This window comes from Pezoporus wallicus, unplaced genomic scaffold (assembly GCF_028554395.1).
Source record: "Pezoporus wallicus isolate ANWC-B61680 ecotype Strahan unplaced genomic scaffold, APGP_CSIRO_Pwel_v1 contig_7363, whole genome shotgun sequence".
Classification (NCBI taxonomy): domain Eukaryota; kingdom Metazoa; phylum Chordata; class Aves; order Psittaciformes; family Psittacidae; genus Pezoporus; species Pezoporus wallicus.
Window position 1 is genome coordinate 426,937 of NW_026641434.1, and position 20,579 is coordinate 447,515.

General features: G+C 39.1%; 1 protein-coding gene across 11 annotated transcripts in view; it reads right to left on the minus strand.

Annotated features, from left to right (window-relative positions):
- Positions 1-570: 570 nt before the first annotated feature.
- Positions 571-20,579, minus strand: part of CAST (calpastatin) — a 63,805-nt gene continuing 43,796 nt past the window's right edge. For 7 of the 11 annotated variants that reach the window (XM_057423914.1, XM_057423912.1, XM_057423907.1 and 4 more), the window contains 20 exons: positions 18,328-18,408; positions 18,171-18,224; positions 17,498-17,590; positions 17,251-17,346; positions 16,147-16,239; positions 14,900-14,983; positions 13,301-13,348; positions 11,654-11,758; positions 11,254-11,355; positions 10,471-10,575; positions 9,344-9,427; positions 8,526-8,573; positions 8,268-8,363; positions 7,561-7,659; positions 6,381-6,482; positions 4,553-4,655; positions 4,045-4,088; positions 3,507-3,596; positions 1,722-1,795; positions 576-633 (listed from right to left, as the gene is read on the minus strand). In XM_057423914.1, coding sequence (XP_057279897.1) covers positions 576-633; positions 1,722-1,795; positions 3,507-3,596; positions 4,045-4,088; positions 4,553-4,655; positions 6,381-6,482; positions 7,561-7,659; positions 8,268-8,363; positions 8,526-8,573; positions 9,344-9,427; positions 10,471-10,575; positions 11,254-11,355; positions 11,654-11,758; positions 13,301-13,348; positions 14,900-14,983; positions 16,147-16,239; positions 17,251-17,346; positions 17,498-17,590; positions 18,171-18,224; positions 18,328-18,408 — 1,659 coding nt within the window. Of the gene's footprint in view, positions 634-1,721; positions 1,796-3,506; positions 3,597-4,044; positions 4,089-4,552; positions 4,656-6,380; positions 6,483-7,560; positions 7,660-8,267; positions 8,364-8,525; positions 8,574-9,343; positions 9,428-10,470; positions 10,576-11,253; positions 11,356-11,653; positions 11,759-13,300; positions 13,349-14,899; positions 14,984-16,146; positions 16,240-17,250; positions 17,347-17,497; positions 17,591-18,170; positions 18,225-18,327; positions 18,409-20,579 lie in introns of all 11 variants that reach the window. The other 4 variants (XM_057423918.1, XM_057423909.1, XM_057423908.1 and 1 more) reach the window with 4 other exon arrangements.

Below are 20,579 nucleotides of genomic sequence, written 5' to 3' on the forward strand. Positions count from 1 at the left end.
CTCTCTTACGTTACAGGTGTGATCAAGACAAGTACAAATAAGTATGTGGCATCAGGTGGAACATGTGCATAGAAGGAGGTTGTACTTGTGCCAGGAAAGCTGAGAGCAGAGCACTGAAACCTGCTCTACCTGCCAGTTTATCTGTGGGGATTTTTACACCTGCTCTGCCTGCTGTTCTGAAATTAACCGGATGCAGAAGTACTGTCAAGAATCACTGTCCTAAAGATAAAAACAAGCAGCTGAGATGTGCTTGTTCTTCAGTAGTCTAAAAAGGTCTTACAGTGGAAGCAGAATGTCATGCCTTGGAATCCTCAACTGCAGAAACCTAAAGGAATGCACCTATGTATAAGTACAGACATAGGGTGTGAATAAAAAGTAAGGCTTTTTCTGCCCAGGAACACTGAGCTTCAAAGTCATTGCAAGTGTGTGTCTAACAGTGTCTCTAACCATGTCTAGGTTTAGTAAAAGGCTGTGAGCAAAACTTGGCTTCAGTAACACTCGCATGAGTTGTCTTTGCGATAAAGAGAAGAGAGAGGAAGAAATCTTACCCAATAATGTTAACGTTAGCTTTAATGTTAATGTTTAGCTTGTTTTCTGCTTCTCAGATTTGCTGCTGGAGGGCTGTCCTTTTGCCTGAAGAGCAAGAGAAGCGTAACAGTAAGAAACTGCAAACTACGTTTCTGAAATAAAAGTGACAGATACTTTTCAGAAGACACAGTTCAGACATGAGTATGATCTGCACTTAAAATGCAAAAAGTTTAGTAACTGTATTTGTAACTTCTGTTGTGTCTATATATTTTAATTTTTCCATGAACACTTTTATCTTTCAGATATGTCCTCTTCGTATTCTACTTCTGAACATCCTTTTACCCATGCTAGTGATCCAGTCACAACTCAGAATATTAAAAAATACATCCTTCTGAAAGGGAGTTAAAGACACCCCCCCCCCCCCCTTCAACATAAAAAATTGAAAAGCATTTCTGTTGTTACACAAAGGCATGTATACCAATTTCTAATACTGAAAAATGACATTACTTGAAATGTGAAACATAAGATTTCCCAAGCACATATTACCATCTGATTCAGGCACCTACCTGCATGTATCCTGTGAGAGAATGTGATGAGAAAAATCTATTTTCTGTATTTCTGGATAACAAAGGCCAAGCTAACCTTTTTTTTTTTTTTTTATTTTCTTAAGTATATATATAATAAACTGCCTTCCTTTTCCCACCAGATTCATTCTGCGTATTTCTTTATAAATAAAGGTAGGGCTTTATTTTTTTTTTCACAACAAATAATAATAATGTAAGAACAGACATGTGGTTGAAGGTGTATACCCTAATCGATTTTAGACTGCTGCTATTTAAAAGAGAAGAGATGTGGATCTAAGGCAACTGCAGGCACATGAAGTGTGACTTTAGTATCAGCAAATATGGGAATGAAGAGCTTGTGGAGCATGCACTGAGACCCCTGTAGAATACCATACTTTCTCTGAAAGAAACATATTTTAGCCCCCTTTTATTGAACATTTTCCATGTAGCAGAAAGGTGCTTTTCCCCTATGTATACGCTTACAAAAATAGATTAAGTTCAACCTATCCATGTAAAATTCTCCCCAGAGTAACAGCCATGTAATAGGAATCCAAAATCCAGTTGCCCGGGTTTCACATTTATAGTGTATGATAACCATGATTTTCCATATTATAATACATATCTTTCTACCGTTTTAGGGTCTTTGGGTTTTCCTTTAGCCTGCGGGGTTGGCTTAGTCGTTTCCTTTCCACTTCTGTCCTACACTCCAAAGAAAAAAAATAATTACAGTTACAAATAGAATAGAGAATTGATGGCTCCTACTTCAACACCTGCCATAACACATTTTTTTAAATGCAGCTGTTAGGGTAGGAGAGAGCCCAACACAGGATGCATGCAAGTAATTACTGCCACTAGTCCATGGCAAGGTGGAATCTGGAGCTTCATTTAATACTGGGGAGATGAGAGCACCAGAAAGGATACTGAGATAAAAAAACCTGGTATATGGGCATATTTTGTATTTACTACAAAGCAATAATGTTGCAACAGCAGATTTAGCAGATTCAGAAGTTTATAACCAAACAAAACAGCTCTTTAAACACCAACAGTTTGCCTTAAGCCATCTGAGGATTTGTTGTCAAGGTAAGCACCTGGGGAAGTACTGCAGAGGCCAGAATAGCTATTTGGAAACACAGGTATTTCCTCCCAGGAATTACATCTGATGTTAACTTCAGTTTGCAAACTGCTGCTTTTTGACCCCCGGGAGAGGAACAAACACATCATAAAAGCACAGATAATCATAATCAACATTTTAAGTATGCACAAACTTGTAATTCACTCTTGGTAACTGGGTTATGCTTCCATACTTGTGTCTATACAAGGGATTTAATTTTTAACCGCTAATATACTGGTTTGGCGAAAGATCAAAGATCTTGTAACATCAAGCTTTTTTTTTCGTTTCTCCTTGCAGGAAGCAGGCAGGGATAGGCTGGCAGAAGTCAGTAGCATGAGAGACAACAGCAGGCGCTTTACTCAGCTACAAAAAGTACAAAAAGTATTCATCATTTAAAACCATGTGTATCATTCCCTCTGTCTGCAGGTGAGAGATTAGGGCATAGGACAAAACACATCACATCACAGAACCACAGACTGGGTTGGGTTGGAAGCGATCTTAAAGCTCATCCAGTTCCAAACCTGTGCCACAGTCAGGGACACCTTCCACTAGACATGGTTGCTCCAAGCCCCATCCAACCTGGCCTTGAACACTGCCAGGGATGTGGCAGCCACAGCTTCTCTGGGCAACCTGTGCCAGGGCCTCACCACAGGGAAGAACTTCTGCCCAAGATTTCATCTCAATCTCCCCTCTGTCAGGTTAAAGCTATTCCCCCTTGTCGGGTCCCTACAGACCCTTCCCCCCTCCAGGTTTCCTGTAGCCCCTTTAGGCACAGGAGCTGCTCTAAGGTCTCCCCTTAAGGAGCTTTCTCTTCTCCAGGCTGAACCAGCCCAGCTCTCTCAGCCTGTCTCCAGAGCAGAGCTGCTCCAGCCCTCGCAGCATCTCTCTGTCCAACTCCAGACTCGCTCCAACAGCTCCACATCCCTCTTGCATTGTTGCCCCAGAGCTGGACACAGGACTGCAGGGGGTTCTCCCCAGAGCGCAGCAGAAGGGGAGAGTCCACTCCCTCGACCTGCTTCTCATGCTCTGAGGATGCAGCCCAGCACACAGGGGTGGTTCTGGGCTCAGGCACACATGGCCTGGTCATGGGGAGACTCCACGTATCAGAAAATCTTCCTTTTTCCAAACATTTAGTTCACAGCAAGATGCATGAAACTTCTATCACAGTAGTAAGACAACCACTTTGGACAGCATCTTCCAAAGAGGCTAGCTCAAAACCTAAACTGAGCTACTCCAGAAAGTGAAACTTCCATAGAGTAGTGAAAAACTGTTTATTTTCCAAGTTATTAGAGAAAATGTCCTACCTTTGAGTTCTGTGGTGTGTCAGGAGCCCTTGCACTAGTATCAAAGTCACCTGATAGGGCATCGATAGCTGCAGAGTCATCCACTCGCTTCTGCAATAATTTAAATTCTGAAGTCACACAATATGCAATACTTCCCACAGTCAACTTAATGTTTCAGGGATTTACGTCTGCTTTAATTATACTTCTCTTAAAAACAAAACAAAACAAAACAAACAAAAAAAACCAAAACCCCCTAAAACCAAATTATACCTGGGCTCTACACATACGTTAGGACAGAGATGTCTATTTGAGGTTTACAAGACACAGTTTCTTTCAATACTGTACCTGAACATTCACATCATTAGTTGCATATAAAAACTATAATTATTGTTAATCTTCACAGAAATTTTACTATTCACAAAGTTACTATTACTTACTCCATTCAATAGCATTTATGAGAACCTGCAGTGAATCATGCCTTGAGCCTACAATGACACTACTTTGGAAAACAGGTCAGAGGACACAGCATACAACAAAGCAAAGATACCATAAATGTTACCTCTGGTTCTCTGTGTTTCACACTGCCCTTTGCTGTTTGCTTTACTGGTTTACCCGTGGGAAGAAAAAGATTATATCCTCACTTTGAACTGCTCAGATCAGGTTTAAGATACACGTATACTTATATATGACATTGGGGGTTTACAGATCATGAAGAAAGTTGATTTCTTTGTTTCTTGTGCTATGTACTCAAAGACAGTTCATGGTATCTTTTCATAGCCTGTTACATTTACAATATCATCTTTCTATGCAGTCTACTGGAAAAGCAATTTTCTGATCCAAAACCTACTGATCAAAACCTACTTTTTCTTGTTTTTTGAATTAAATGCATGCAAGGATATACAGGGCTACTCTATCTGTAGGATATTTACATGTTTAACACAAATACGAAAATATAGTACCCACTTCCTCAGCTTCCCTGTTCTTACAAAACCAACAAGGACAGACTGGCTCATACACACAGATTTATGGTGTTGCAAGTCCAAACTAACAAAGTTAACAAAATTAACTTTTCCTTACCTGCTCACCTGACTCCAGAAGTTCCTGATAATCAGGTGGGATGGTATCATCTCTTTCTCCAAGTTTGTCTCTGTGTTCAGATTTAGCCTTTTCCTGAAAGCATTTAAGTTTTTAACAACTGAATACTTATGATAGAAATATTAGCAAACAGTAGTCAAGAGTACGCAAATAAACTTGGGACAGAACCTTTTTTAAATTTAAAATTTTTAAACTATCAGAAAAAAACATATATATTTATTTCACTATGAAGTGTGTTTCATGCCTGAAAGTTTTAAAATTACTAGCTCTCAGTAAGTGTATCCATTTAGTAAGTTAGACATACGTAAACAGCAGCATGTCAAAATAAACAAAGAAGTCATGTCAGTTTTCAGTTTTGCTTTTCAACAATATGGCTAAAAGAAGTCATTCCACACTTCTCCATCAAATCTCATCCATGCACTGTATCTTTAAAACAAAGCCAATGTTCCTGCAATGTCTTACCTGTGAATGCATCCCAGTACCTTCAGCAGAACACAGGCTATGTATCAGCCTCACACCCAAACTGATCAAGAGTGGCCTACGCTTCTCATCAGACTTCAAAGCCAGGCTCAGTTTCAAATCCAACACAACTCAAAGCCAGAGCAGCACAAGCTCTGGAGACTCCATCAAGGAGGGAAGCATTCCTTTCACTACATTTATTTTTCAATTTAAGCTGCACAGCTTTCTGACAAACATACCAGAAATGTACCAAACAAAACACCTGGTTTGCATACAAGTAGGTTTTTAAGCACACTGTTGAAGAGTACTTTTGTATTTGTTAATGAAGACATTTTAATTATTTTTTTTTTTATTTTTTGAACATAGGCATTTTCCATGCCTTTTATAAGGAACAACACATGAAGAAAGCTAGGCTCCCACAGCTCCACTGAAACACAGCAGCTGGTGTGAGATACACCACATCAAGCATTCACTCCTCTGCTATAGCAAGGGACAATGCTGCCCAGGCTGCCTACTGCCTATTCCCAAGGCAGCCAATAACCTCTGCACAGGAACCTGTCTGAGATTAATCTTCTTCTAGATTCCAGACTGAATTTATCAATGAGCATCTTACGGTGGGTTTGTTTTTTTTTCCCCAATAGCATCCTTTTTCTTAATTATTTCAGTTTACAATTTACTATTATGCAGAAATGTGCCTGATTTTCTTACTACAGGCAAGATCTTTATACAAGTATATGAAGAAAGACTGAATGAAGACAAAGCAAGCAGAAACAAGCAAGTTAAAAAATGGGACTGATTAAATGAAAACGTCTGTTGATGAACTTGTTTTTTATGGGGTTATACAAGTCCAACTTTGACAAAAAGAAGGCTACAAAATTTTTTTTTTTGAACAGACACCATAGAAGACACCTGGAAAATAATTAGAATAACAATAAATGGCACTGAAACCAAATTATTGCAAATTTCCTGTAATATTTCAACACTCACCCCTAAGTGGCTAACGTATATTTATCTAATTCAACATTTGTCACAAAACACACAAGTAATCCAGTTGGCTCAAGAGTGGCTGATATGCCTCCATTTAGGACAATATAAAAGTATGTTGTTTTTTTTACTAGGAATCTTACTTCTGTATCTAAAATGACATACCATATGCTCCTATAAGTGTGTAAGACATACTGCAGTATTAAAAAATATATATAAAAAAAAACAAAACAAAACATCCAACAAGTAAGGTACTTCAGATTTTGTTTGTTTGGGGTTTTTTCTTCTGTTAGGGTTTTTTTTCAGTTGTTTAGTTTACCCACCAGATTGCACAAGTTTCAGAATGTCTTCTGTTACCTTTACTTTGTCCACAACCAGTTTGTTCTCATCAGGGACAGGTTCCCTCTGTCCCAGGGAATCAGACAGGAGATCCAAGGCTTCATCCATCTCTTTCCCTCCCTAACAAAGTATAAACATATTCATGAATGCAAATCTGCTGTAAAAATAATTCAATTCACCAAGCTAATACAAGTACTGACTAATGAACTGTCAACTAGTGAACAATGACCAATCAGCTCTCCTTTTGTAATTACAGTGTAGAGCACTACTGGGGAAAACAATTACAGAATATTTGGACATACAGAAAACATAATTTCAAGAAGGGGTTATAGAATTTATTTTAATGACTTTCATTACACATAGGGCTAAACGATTTAATGAGAACAGTTCTATGAAAAGACTGGGTTTTGGCAAATGCCACTGATTTTGCAAACATCATTATCACTGCAGATTAGCTGTTAAAGAAATGTCAATCTGAATTAAAACCCATTAACATTTTTATCTTCACAATATATATCCTCTTTTGCTAATTCACACCAGCTCTATTCAAAAAATGGTTCGGAAAAAAAAAGCCCTTAAAAACAATAATAACCCAAGCAGGAGGAGCTTTATAGTCCCCTCTCAAATTAGGCTGGAAACACTGGTTAGTGCACAACTGCACAGATCAAAATGGGTTAAAAAATGGTCCAGGCAACATGACAACTAAAAGCAAGGAAGGGAAGTTCTGGTATTAAAAGAAGGTGCTGGTGCTGCCTGTCCCTTCTTTAATCTTGAACTCCTCCTTTTAGAAGCTTAACAAATGACTTTGCTGCTATGGTGATTGGTGATGGCTACACTATTATTATTTTAAATGTTCTCATAATGTTCCTTACCTAACCAGGAAAAAAATGGTGTTCTGCTAAGGGCCCAAGCCTCAAAATGAAACCACTTGTGCATAGGTAACTACCTGCACTGACACACAGAAAGGAAATGCAGACATCCTACGATGTGCTCTGTAACTTTGTCCAGAAATTCGTACTTTCTCTCCCCCTCCCCTCCCAGGGGGAACATTTTCTTTCCTCCCACTTGCCATTACTAGCAACAAATTGTTTAACTGTGCAATAGTCTGTATTAATAAAACTGGTCAGATCATGCTTCCATCTCTCTTAATTAGTCAATTCTGAATTTCAGAATAGGATTTACAGAAAAGGTTGCTTACAGAGGTAGAAGCTAGAGGAGCTGCTGAGCGCACTGAAGAAACTGTAGCAGCAGAGACAATGTCGGAAGAACCTGCAGAATTTTTGACCTTCTTGGTTTTCTGAAACAAGACACAGCATCATTACTAACAGAGAGGTTTAAAATAAAAACATACATCAAATTCCATGCCTCCAAAATGCAATACCTGTCCTCTTTATTTCTAGGACTTTATTTTTTTTTCAAAGCTCTACTTATTTCAGATTGAAACGTCTTTCTGTGAAGCACTGCACAACTGTTTTGCATCTCAGTTTGCTCATGTTCAATCTTCCATCCCAGCTACTGGGTTAAACCTTGTCATAGCTTAAGTCAGAGACAGGTTTAATATACCTTCAGAGGAGCTAAGACTTCACCAAGCCCATCTATATTCTCAAATAAGACTTTTAAAATTCTCAACTGCAAAGCATTACTTATGCAAGCAGCTGTTAAAAGATGACAACTAACTTATCTATTTTTTTCCCTTATAATTAAAATACTGCTCTCCTATTAATTTGTTGCAAAAATATTTTAAATTTTAGTTACCGAATTTGATTAGAGAAAGTTTACATGAACTTTTGAGGAAAACATAACATATCAATTGATATCAATTGAAAATATCAATTGATATCAATTGAAAATATCAGTTGAAATAATCTGAAAATAAACAAATTTTCAGAAATCAAATATACTCACCTTTATTACAGTTTGTGTAGGTAGTGGTGCAGATGGAGATGGAGAATAGGAAAATCCTTCTGACAAACCCTCTAAAAGATCATTTTCACTCATAGGCTAACATTAAGAACAAAAAGAAGAGGCTTGTAAGCATTTTCATCTACCAAAAAGTGAGCAGGTAACATAGTCTATCTCCGTTTTTTAACTGAAAACTGGGAAACCTTACTGACATTTGGGTAAGTAATTAATGAATGAAACACTGAATATTCACTTTTTTACCTGGGACTTTTCTTCTGGTTTTGGTAAGAGTGGTTTTCCTTCTTTATCCTACAAAACAAAAATCCCCATGTATTATACCAAGCAATCTTTAAATGACTTTCAATACAAGTACTCTGAGAGCACTCAGCAAACAGAAGAGTATTACACAAGAAAACGACCTAACTAAGCAACCTCTTCCATCTGTTGCTGTTACTCAAAGTGTCATCTAATAAATCCAGGTTCTGTAACTTCAAAATATCTGAGTGCTGGAAAGTGATTCAGTGTGGGATTCTGAGCTTCCCTACTTAATGTTTCAATTTCCACAGAAATAGCACAAGTAGTAAACAAAATACCAGCCTCTATCAACATTGGTAACAATAATCCTGCACACAGATTTCAGAAAGGCCATTATCTTTTCACAATGGCAGCTGTGGCAGATGTTGTGCAAATCTTGGCTACACCTAAACTACCCATTTATGTCAAATGAGTCATGTGGTGATGTCTGCAAGCATACCACCTTGAAGCATTTTTTAACAGCTTTGAGCAAACACAATTTACTAAGTACTAGAATACAGAAAGCTAATGAAAGATTTCAGGGAACTAATCTCAGCCTTAATTATTCCTGTGTAGGTACTTACATCCAAACTACTTCTGTGCCTATTCAGGCATCTAATGATAGATGTCAGATATTCAGAAACTACAAACAGAAATTTTTATATGCTAAAAAAATGGCTGAACTAAACACCAACATATAAAAATGAAATGGAGTTTCAGTTTCATCTATGTATTCTTAGGAACGGAAGGAAAGTAAGAGCAAGATAGCACATTAAATAAACTACTTTTGCTTCTGTTAATCTGTACTCTGGAGGAATTGTTTCTTCATCTTCACCCAGTTTTTTGTGTTGCTCCTGTTTGGTTTTCTCCTGTGAAGGCAAAATCAAAATAATATAAATAAAACCAAACAACTACATTCCAACAGAAATGCAGATGAGCAAGCTTTTGAGGTCTTTGGTCTCCTGAGTCAAATTAGTCTTTCTAATCCAACTATCAGATAAAAACTTCTTGAAAATTAGAAGAAAGCCTATTCTCTTGAGAAAGCCTTTAATTCTCTGCCTGTTTCCTCCTATATATATCAGAAGTACCTCTACCTATTTCAATGAAGATCAACAGAGTTAAGTAAACAGACAATCACAGACCAATCTAAAATAGATTTATACCCGAGTCTTAACTCTTGCCTTCTTCTGAAATCCTCTCAACAGCTGTCTGGGCTGTGTGCAAAGGAAGGCTGGACAGAGAAATCTGTAGCCAACTTCAAAAAGCACTATCCTCTTATGTTATGTTAGAAGATGGCAACTAGAAAAAGGTAGTAAAGCCAACTTCGGGAACTTCTATTTGATGGAGTTCCAGCCCACTCAAAATGCTGTCCTTCCTAGTTTTGGCTCCAGTCAATACCACCTGGGCCATGGTCTGGGGTGGCAAATGGGGGTATTTAGACTGGGACTATGAACAGCATTCACGGAGAACACACATACTTGAGTGTGTTGCTTAAGGCTCCCTGTTAAAATAACAAGATAAGTGGCAAAAAACAGGTTTATGTATCACTTGTAATTTAAACAACTCGTCATGAATTTGGTGCCTTTTGAAAGAAGATTGCTACCTCTGATGTACCTGTTAATTCTGCTTTGGTTCAGCAGTAAGACACTAAACAAATGCAGTTTTCAGAAGCTGAGGGAACTGTTGTATTGTAATAGGCAAAATTATAAGAAAATATACTCCCTCTGCTGAAAGCCTACTAGTACTTCCTAAGCAGAACACAACTGGTTTCATAGGTACATTTTGTTTTTTTTTTTAAAAAGAAAAAAGTTAAAAGTATTACCTCTAAATTATTTCTAGCCTGAGGAAATACAGTAACACTGAAGATAATTACATCAACAGTCCATTTTTTGAGCTCTGATTCTTTCTCTACCTTAATTTTGTCCACAGCAGGCTTCTTTTGATCTGGATCAGGCTCCATCTTTCCTAGGGTACTGGATAAGGCTTCCAGTGTTTCATCTGCCACTTGGCCAACCTGCTGGGGTATTGATACAGTAAAAAACAATTCTTACTTTGCAGTTCAGCTGCAGCTGAATAAACCTGTTCACATACAAGCCACACATTCCTTAAGGTAAAAACTGGTAAGTAAACCAAAAAACAGTAATGCTTTTTTCCTTAATTGCTTTCACATACTTGGAATCTCCTGGGTTCAAGGCATAAGGAAACTTTGTCAGAGGTTGCTCTGTAAACAGGCATCTCCCTTCCAAAGACTTAATCACAGCTAAAATGTTCCACAGGGAGGTTGTTTGTTTTGGGTTTTAATAAAATCATATATATTCTGCAAACAAGTGCAAGAATGTCAGCCTTTAATGTCATTTTCCTTCAAATTATTCAGGAGGACAATTGTTATTTTTTTTGTAGAAACTGTCTTTTCCTGCAAGTATCCATTATGTTCACAAGCAACATCCCTTTTACAGCAGTAAGTGCTAGAGTAGACCACAAGAACTGTCAGTTTGACTTCTTCTGTTAAGAAGGTCTCTGATCTTCCCCATTCAGTTTGCGTTTGACTTTATTTTTTGTTTGTCTGTTTGAAAGCACACTGCCTTTGTGGCTTACCTCTAAGGAGGATTAATATAAAATACTGAAACAAGCATCTTGAAAACATGGTATACCATTGCATAAATGAAGCACTGAATTTCCAGCTAAGACTACTCACTGAAGACACAGCTGTTGCAGCTGAAGACTGCAGAGTGCAAGCTGTGGCACAAGGGACTGCTTCATCCTCAGTAATTTTTGCAGCCACAGAATCTGAAGGCGTCTGAAACAGAACAATTACACTACATTTTACTGATTATGCTCAGAAACCCAAAAGGTGGCTGTTAAGTGCCCTCCCCCCCCCCCTTTCTTTTTAATACAGTACAGACCAAGAAAGAAAAGTCTAAATTTAAAGGCAAAAACCCCTCAGTTAAGGCCTAACTGCCAATCCTCCATGCAACTGGGGGCTGGGGGACGGGACCAAAACCAGAAGAAAATATTCTTAATGAAAGAATAGTAACATCATCCACTCTTGGCAAAACTATCACTGTCAGCATCTTCACTGAACTAGAGAGACATACTTTGGACATGCTCCTGGGATTTGATGTTTTGGACTGTACTGCAGGCTGGGCAGAGCACACAAAGTCTTTTGAAAATTCATCAATAAGATCAGATTCACTCAAAGGCTGCAAAAAAAAACAATCCCATGTGGTAGAGGTGACTCACTGCCTGGTTTTAATTTATCTTTCCAAGAATTTTATTTCAAGTACTTAGAAAGCATGAAAACTTTTGTAGTCAACACCAAAATAATCTTTCACATTTATGTGCAACAAAACAACGTGAGTTTTGTGGTGCATAAAGAAAGAAAATAGCTTTTCAGAATGAGTCAGTTGCTTTGTTATCAAAAGTCAGTACAATGTAAAGAACATGATGTTCAATACTGTTTACACGGCTACTGAAAGGAAAAAGGAACCTCTTAGCTAGAAAAACAGATATTTAACAGAACAACTTACAGAACCACTACTGAATTATATTTGTGTCTCTGACTGATAAAGATGAAAGAGCACAGAAATATTTATTCTCCTACCAACCACTTAATTCTTCTGGCATAAGATTTCATGATTCTGAGTTCATCTTCTGCTTTGGTTTTGTACTGGACTTCAGTTAAGCCATGAACCAACCTCCTTTAACTCATGCCAAGTTCCTCTTCTGGAGCTTTTCTGCTTTTTGTGTCCTTCTCTTTTGTACTCCCTATGAAACAGGAATGCTTGTCTCCTAAACATCAGTGCCTGGCTCCCTCAGAACTGTTCTCCCTTTTTTTCCTATGACATGATTGGCAGGTGTTCCTTCTGTGCAGCTCTATCACAACACCCACTACAGACGATTCCATGTCTAAGACCCAACACACGAATTTCCAGAAATGAAAAGTCTTTACACCACTGCCTTTGCACTCCTCGGTATTTCAAGCTTGAATAAGATAAACGAGTTCACATTCCTGCTAAAAGGCATGGTGTCACTCTTGCTCAGATTGATCCTGACTCATTTCAGAAGAACAGGGGTTTACTGTACTTATCCAATTTGGCAGCTCTCATCAACTCACAGTATTTGCAAAGTGAAGCCCCGTTTCTTCAGTGCACAGTTCCTTTGCTTTTCCCAATCTTTGCTTTCTTCCTGTGCATTTTAAATTTAAAAAAAACCTCTGTAAGTTCCAATCTTTTCATTCTATCTTACACATCCTAGGCCACAATGGATACTTTTTGCAAAGTACAAGTTGTTCTTCGTGATTAGGAAAATATTCACAGTGGCTTTTTCCCTCTTTCCAGTCATGTTCCTTTATATGTGATGACTAATGAAAGGGAACTGTCAAGAAAACAAAAGATTTTCCTGCCTTGCCTCTCTCTGTCCTTCAACAATTCCAACAGACTTCTACAGAATACCTTAAACTAACACCCCACACAGCTTTTGTTTGCGTCAGCAGTTATTTCTGTAATTCTCTCCTGTGTCAGTTATCTCTAAACTTTTTTCTTACTGTTAGCTCTTCATTCGCAGCCAGCAAATTGCAAGAAATCCAACTTTCACTTGACACTTCAAATCAGCAGGTTTTGTGGAAGGCAGTAAACACACAAGCAGACCAAGAGACTTACATGATGGCAGAGAGAGAAATGACAACAGAGAAGGAGAAAACAGGGTATCTATTCACACTCTCTCAACATTGTCAGTTTTCTAACCTTAGGTTTTTCCTCAGGCTTTGGCAGTGCTGGTTTTCCATCTTTATCCTAGAAGTAAAGGAAGTATAATTGACATTTTTCCATTGTTTTAAGAAGTTCCATGCTCCAGCAAAGTAACATAAAGTAAATGATCAAAAGAACGCATCAAAATGTATCAAAAGGAATGTGACCAGCAGGATGAAGGAGGTGAACCTGACACTCTGCTCTGCTCTTGTGAGACCCCACTTGAAGTACTGCATGGAGTTCTGCTGTTCTCAACATAAGAGGGACACAGAGCTGCCGAAGCAAGTCCAGAAGAGGGCCACAAGGGTGGTAAGGTGGCTGCAGCACCTCCTGTATGAAGACAGGCTGAGAAAGTTGGGGATGTTCAGCCTGAAGAAGACTTGGAGACTTCAGAGCAGCCTTCCAGTATTTGAAGGGAGCCTACAAGGATGCTGGAGAGGGACTCTTCATCAAGGACTGCAGCAATAGCACAAGGGGTGATGGTTTTAAACTTGAACAGGGAAGTTCATATTAGGTAAAAGGAAGAAATTCTTTACTGTGAGGGTGGTGAGGCACTGGAATGGGTTGCCCAGAGAAATGATAAATGCCCCACCCCTGTCAGTGTTCAAGGTCAGGTTGGACAGAGCCTTGGGTGACCCGGTCTAGTGTGAGCTGACCCTGCCCATGGCAGGGAGGTTGGAACTAGATGATCTTTCCAACCCAAACCAGTGTATGATTCTATGTTACTATGATAGACACAAGATGAACTCAGTAACATAGTTACAGGAAACCCTCTAAACAGGGCAAATTCTTACATAGCCAGGTAAATGGATAAAACAAGCAAATACGATGTCAGCACAAACAGGCCACGAGACCAGAAAGAGTTCATTCCTGTCTGGATCAACATGCAGCAGAAATTAATTCCCTAGTAAACTATCAAGAATTCATCTAGTAGTAAAAAAGGCTTTGAGTGCAAAGGATAAACTTTTGCGCTTAACAAATAGGGAGTTAAATCCCACGTCTGTAGTCAGGTAGTCTTGAAATCTCTAAAAAGAGGGGTAAAACTGCTCCTTTCACAACAATGTTAACATCCAGCTCTAGCAAGACCATTTTATATAGCAACCTTGGTAACATCAGTTAAACTGTTGCAAAACCTTCCAAATCTGAACTTTATGGAAAACACATCTCAGTTCTATGGTTGGTTTTTTTCACCTTGAGAAAAAGCTCCATCACCTGGAAATGACATTCTAAAAAAATTAGTTTAATTTTCATACCATTTTACAACACTGTTTCAAGGTTACATTACAAAGTGATACCTACCAGCACTTCCGTAAAGGGATGGATTTTACCATATTGAGTTTTAGTATCAGAAACAAGTAACACCACTCTTGGAGAAAAAGTATGTGATTCGGGAAGATAAGATCTTTGTTCATACGCCTGAAAAACCCACTCATGCCCACAAAGGGAAGGAAACTAGAGATACAGAAATCACCAGCAGGAAAAAGCTGCTGATTAAACACTAGTTTTGCTTCATTTTCCTATACTCTTTCCCTCCCTGAGACAAAAATGTCAGACACGTGCCCTATTTACACGGCAATGAAGATACAAAAAACTTACCAACTTCAGTGTTAACCTGTACTCTGGAGGTACCATATCATCAAGTTCTCCAGCCTTTTCTTCCTTTTTCTCCTTAGCTTTAGCCTTACAAAGAAAAAAAAATAAATAATAATAATCACAGAAATTACAATAAAAAAACTCCAAAGCAGACTCAACTTCAAGATTCATCAGCCTATTGTTTGAAGAATTGGTATCAGATAAAATTATTCCATATAGTAAGATATTAAAATTCCTAAATTTATTCCTATCAAATTTATATGGTAAAATCATCTTGGTTTAAGAATCAGTGCCATATGTGAACACAGCTGTACTATTTTAAATTTAAAAAAATACTCAGAGCTATAGCTTTGTGGCACATCGAGAATTTCTGTGTGTACAAAACCCTCAGGTTTCCTTGGATTTCATCACTTTGATTACAGAAGCCATAATTCTGTATCTTTTTCCATCACTGTTACTGAAATCCAGCCTTTAATTTTCTGGATATCCTTCCAGAATTAATGCATCCACTATGTAATCTGAAGGCCCAGGCTACTGCACTACCTGCACTACTACATGCTCCTTTTGGTAAAAATTTAGCTCCGACATTTTTTCTCAGCGACAAATTATTCTCTGCTATTTCCCTGTCATTTGTATGTTCTGAGCTGTAAGTGAATACAAGGGAAAATAACTGTTAGTGGCAGAGTTATAGGCAGAGTTTGCAAAACTAAACTATGACTAAACTTTGACTAAAAAGTCAAAGTTTAACATGCAAACACAGGGCTACTGTTAAAATCTAACTGTTAAAAACAAAATTCTTAGAAGTCAGAGTGAAAGGCAAAACCCAAATCAGAAAATAATGGGGTCTGATGGATAAAGGAGCACAGGCACTAAACACCTGAAAAGTCAATTAAAAATGAAATTATAAACATATGCAAAACAAAAGCTTGCTATAAATTGTACCCAGTGCTTGAGAAAAAATAAAACAACAGAGCTATAACTAACACAGTGAGAAGTGTATGTATGTAAGCTTGTAGAGTCAAATGAAATGCTTATAATTTTCCAAACCATCTTACTGTAATTTTTTTTTTTTACTTGTATCCACTCAGGGTTTCTTCACTTCTTAATTTTCTTAATCATGTAAGAGTCAGACATTCCTTAGGCCTCTGATATGAAAGTCTATTTTACACATTTGTACAATATCTAACAAAGAGGTCATGTGATTCCATGGGAGAGTCTGAAAACTGCTGTAAAAGTGAGTAAGACTATACCTCTGCCACCTCTACAACAGGGGTATGATCTTCAGGTTCAGGTTCAGGTCCACCAAGAGTACCAAGAACTTCCATTACAACACCTTTAATTTTCTGCATTTAAGAAAATTCATAAATCATTCAATTACTAATTTAAATTGACAAAGGTTTTACCTCATAGATCTTTTATGCTGCATATGAAAAAAACAGCCAGCACCAGACTGGTCATTTCTGTTTGGCTTTACCTGATTTCCTTAACATCACATTGGAGGACATTGCAAATCATGTGGGAAGATTAACACAGTCTAATCAATATGTATCTCCTCTTAAGGAGAGGGGAAAAGGAAAAAAATAGGGGGGATGGGAGAGGGGAGGGAGCACAATATCATATAATACAATTGTGAAATGCTTTGACATGGTAAACCCAGGATGTATAAGATCATATTGCTCTCTACATAGGAAACAAGAAAGGTTTTTGAAACATGAGAAAAGTACATCAGATACAAGTTTTAAATACACCTCACATAGCTAAGAAAACACATACATTTTTCTACTCTTGCTCATAGCCAGAAAAAACGCCGTTATTATGCAGAATAATGCAGAAAGAAAGTAATCTGACCCACTGAGGTACAGCAGAATCTGAGCAATGACAATTTCTATTATTCCTATAATTCCTATGATAAACAGGATTTACAGCTGAAAATCAGGATGATCATAGGATCACAGAATGGTTTGGGTTGGAAGGGACCTTAAAGCTCATCCAGTTCCAACACCCTACCACAGGCAGGGACACCTTCCACTAGACCAGATTGCTCCAAGCCCCATCCAACCTGGCCTTGAATACTGCCAGGGATGGGGCAGCCACAGCTTCTCTGGGCAACCTGTGCCAGGGCCTCACCACCCTCACAGGGAAAAACTTCTTCGTAAGATCTCATCTCAAGCTCCCCACTGTCAGGCTAAAGCTGTTCCCCCTTGTCCTGTCCCTGCAGGGCCTTGTCAAAAGCCCCCCTTCAAATTTTTTTTTAGCCCCCTTTACATCTTTACAAGATCAGGCAAACATAAAACACAACACGTGCTTGTAATTTTTAGTTAGAAGTCAACTACTCAATGTATTATTATGTATACCTCTTTTGATTTTGTTTTCTTCTCCTTAGGAGGAACTGAGGTGTTTACTGATCTTACTGCTTGTGCTTGTACAATTTCTCCTTCCTTACTTGGTTTCTATGAGAGATACAAAATTACAAGCAAATTTAAAAAAAATCAAAAAAAAAAGGAGAAAACTGACAAGATAATTTTAAAGTGAACTACTAAGATACCAATGGCAATGTTTCATCGCAGTAAAGGCAACCAATTGCAAGAAAAATATCAATACCTCTGTCAGACTTGTCTTTTCTTCAGCAGAAGCAGTACTACAGGTGAAGTCTGATGACAAGGCCTCTGCAAGCTCATCATCTGTCATTGGTTTCTGAGCGAGAAATTGCAAACTAGGTTATGATTATTAAATTTCAAATATCAATAGTGTCAAACTTGGTTTAAAATCTGAGTGCACTCCATGCTTACTCACACAATGACCTCATAACAACACAATGGCATTGCAGAAAAATTGTATTTCCCCTCAACGATAGATTCATTTTTCAGATAAGCTTTATTTTTTTATGTTAAACTTATAAAACAGTAAAATGAAGCTGGCTTACAGAATTCTCTTGTGAAGTACAGAAATACAAATTGTCTTTGCTAAAGACATATGCACGACTACTATTTCTTCCTTTTGTTATTATTATCGCTAGTATCTCTACGCCCACTTATCTGATTTGTTTCAGCTTCAGTCAGTGTTCTGAAAATTCTTACTTCTTTCTTAAAACCATCTGTGTCAAAGTCTAATTTCTGTGACAAGTTTTAGCAGCATCTACATTATCTGGCACCCCACAGACGTCTCCCACTTGCTGGGATTTTTGGAAGACAGGCAACACTTAAATTTTCTTAGGAGCAAATGATAGTTGGGTTATTTTCACCTTCCAAATTTTTTTTTTTTACAGGTAACTTACTTCCCCTCGTTCATCTGCTTTTGGTGGGAATCCATCTTTGCCACCCCCTTTGCTCTAGAATGAGAATTAATTTTGTAGTAAATGGTAAGCAAAAACTTACAATATAAGAGAAAACACACATGAAGAATAAGCTTTTTTTTTTTTTTAACTCACTAACCTTCAACAATTTAACATACTCTGGAGGGAGACTACCTTCTCGTTTACCCAGCTCTTCCAGGTATCTTGAAGATATATCTTCCTATGAAAAGAATGCACATCTTAGTGTCTTTGTACTCTTGTTTATTGAAATAAATTTTAATGTAGAGCTATCTACAGTGATAATTCTGTAAAGAAAACAAAAGAGTTGGCTAGATCACAGGGACAATCCTGGACCGTCACTATAGTGTCTTTCAGACCTAGTGTCATGCATGTGGCATCTCAACTAGCTGCAACAGTGCACACCACCTAGCAAAACTTTCCCTCTCCAGATTTCTTCTGTATTAATATAGGACATTTCAGTGTCTCCCGCCATAGAATGTATTGCTGTACCTAAAGTGAATTCTAAATATTGATAAATTCAAAAATTTTCATCACAGCTGAGTACTGCTTTTAATCTTAATCATAGAATCACAGAATCATTATGGTTGGAGAGGCTTTTAAGATCATCCAGTTCCAACCCCCTGCCATGGGCAGGGACACCTTACGCTAAATCATATCACCCAAGGCCTCGTTCAACCTGGGCTTGAACACTGCCAGGGATGGAGCATTCACAACCTCCCTGGGTAACCTATTCCAGTGCCTCACCACCCTAACAGGAAAGAATTTCCTTCTTATATCCAATCTAAACTTCCCCTGTTTAAGTTTTTACCCCTTGTCCTGTCACTACAGTCTCTAATGAAGAGTCCCTCCCCAGCACCCCTATAAGCCCCCTTCAGATACTGGAAGGCTGCTATGAGGTCTCCACACAGCCTTCCCTTCTCCAGGCTGAACAGCCCCAACTTTCTCAGCCTGTCTTCATACGGGAGGTGCTCCAGTCCCCTGATCATCCTCATGGCCCTTCTCTGGACTTGTTCCAACAGTTCCATGTCCTTTTTATGTTGAGGACACCAGAACTGCACACAATACTCCAGGTGAGGTCCCACAAGAGCAGAGTAGAGGGGCAGGATCACCTCCTTCGACCTGCTGGTCACACTCCTTTTGATGCAGCCCAGGATACAGCTGGCTTTCTGGGCTGCCAGCGCACACTGAAGCCGGCTCATGTTCATTTTCTCATTGACCAACACCCCCAAGTCCTTCTCCGCAGGGCTGCTCTGAATCTCTTCTCTGCCCAGCCTGTAGCTGTGCCTGGGATTGCTCCCACCCAGGTGTAGGACCTTGTACTTGGCATGGTTAAACTTCATGAGGTTGGCATCAGCCCACCTCACAAAGTGTGTCGAGGTCCCTCTGGATGGCATTCCTTCCCTCCAGCATATCAACCAAGCCACACAGCTTGGTGTCATCGGCAAACTTGCTGAGGGCACACTCAATCCCACTGTCCATGTCAGCGACGAAGATGTTAAACAAGACCGGTCCCAACACCGACCCCTGAGGGACGCCACTCGTTACCAGTCTCCAGCCGGACATTGAGCCATTGACCACAACTCTTTGCGTGCGGCCATCCAGACAGTTCTTTATCCACCGAGTGGTCCATCCATCAAATTGATGTCTCTCCAATTTAGAGACAAGACTATCATGCAGGACAGTGTCGAACGCTTTGCACAAGTCCAGGTAGATGACATCAACTGCTCTACCCCTGTCCATCAGTTCTGTAGCCCCATCATAGAAGGCCACCAAATTGGTCAGGCAGGATTTCCCCTCAGTGAAGCCATGCTGGCTGTCACCAAGCACCTTGTTGATTTTCATGTGCCTTAGCATGCCTTCCAGGAGAATCTGCTCCAAGATTTTGCCAGGCACAGAGGTGAGACTGACTGGTCTGTAATTCCCCCGGTCATCCATTTTCCCCTTCTTGACAATGGGGGTTATATTTCCCTTTTTCCAGTCATCGGGAACTTCACCTGACTGCCATGATTTCTCAAATATGATGGCCAGCGGCTTCGCAAGTTCATTCACCAGCTCCTTCAGGACCCGCGGATGGATCTCATCAGGACCCATGGACTTGTGCACGTTCAGATTTTTAAGATGGTCTCGAACCAGTTCCTCTCCCACAGTGGGCGCAAGGTCTTCATTCTCACAGTCCCTGCATCCATCTGCCTTTCAAGACTTGGGTGGTTTGGTCAGAGCCTTTGCCAGTGTAGACTGAGGCAAAGAAGTCATTCAGACCCTCAGCCTTCTCCAAATCCCGTGTAGCCAGTTTTCCCAAGAGCTTCCTGAGGGGGCCTACATTCTCCCTAGTCTTTTATTTGCTATGTACCTGTAGAATCCCTTCCTGTT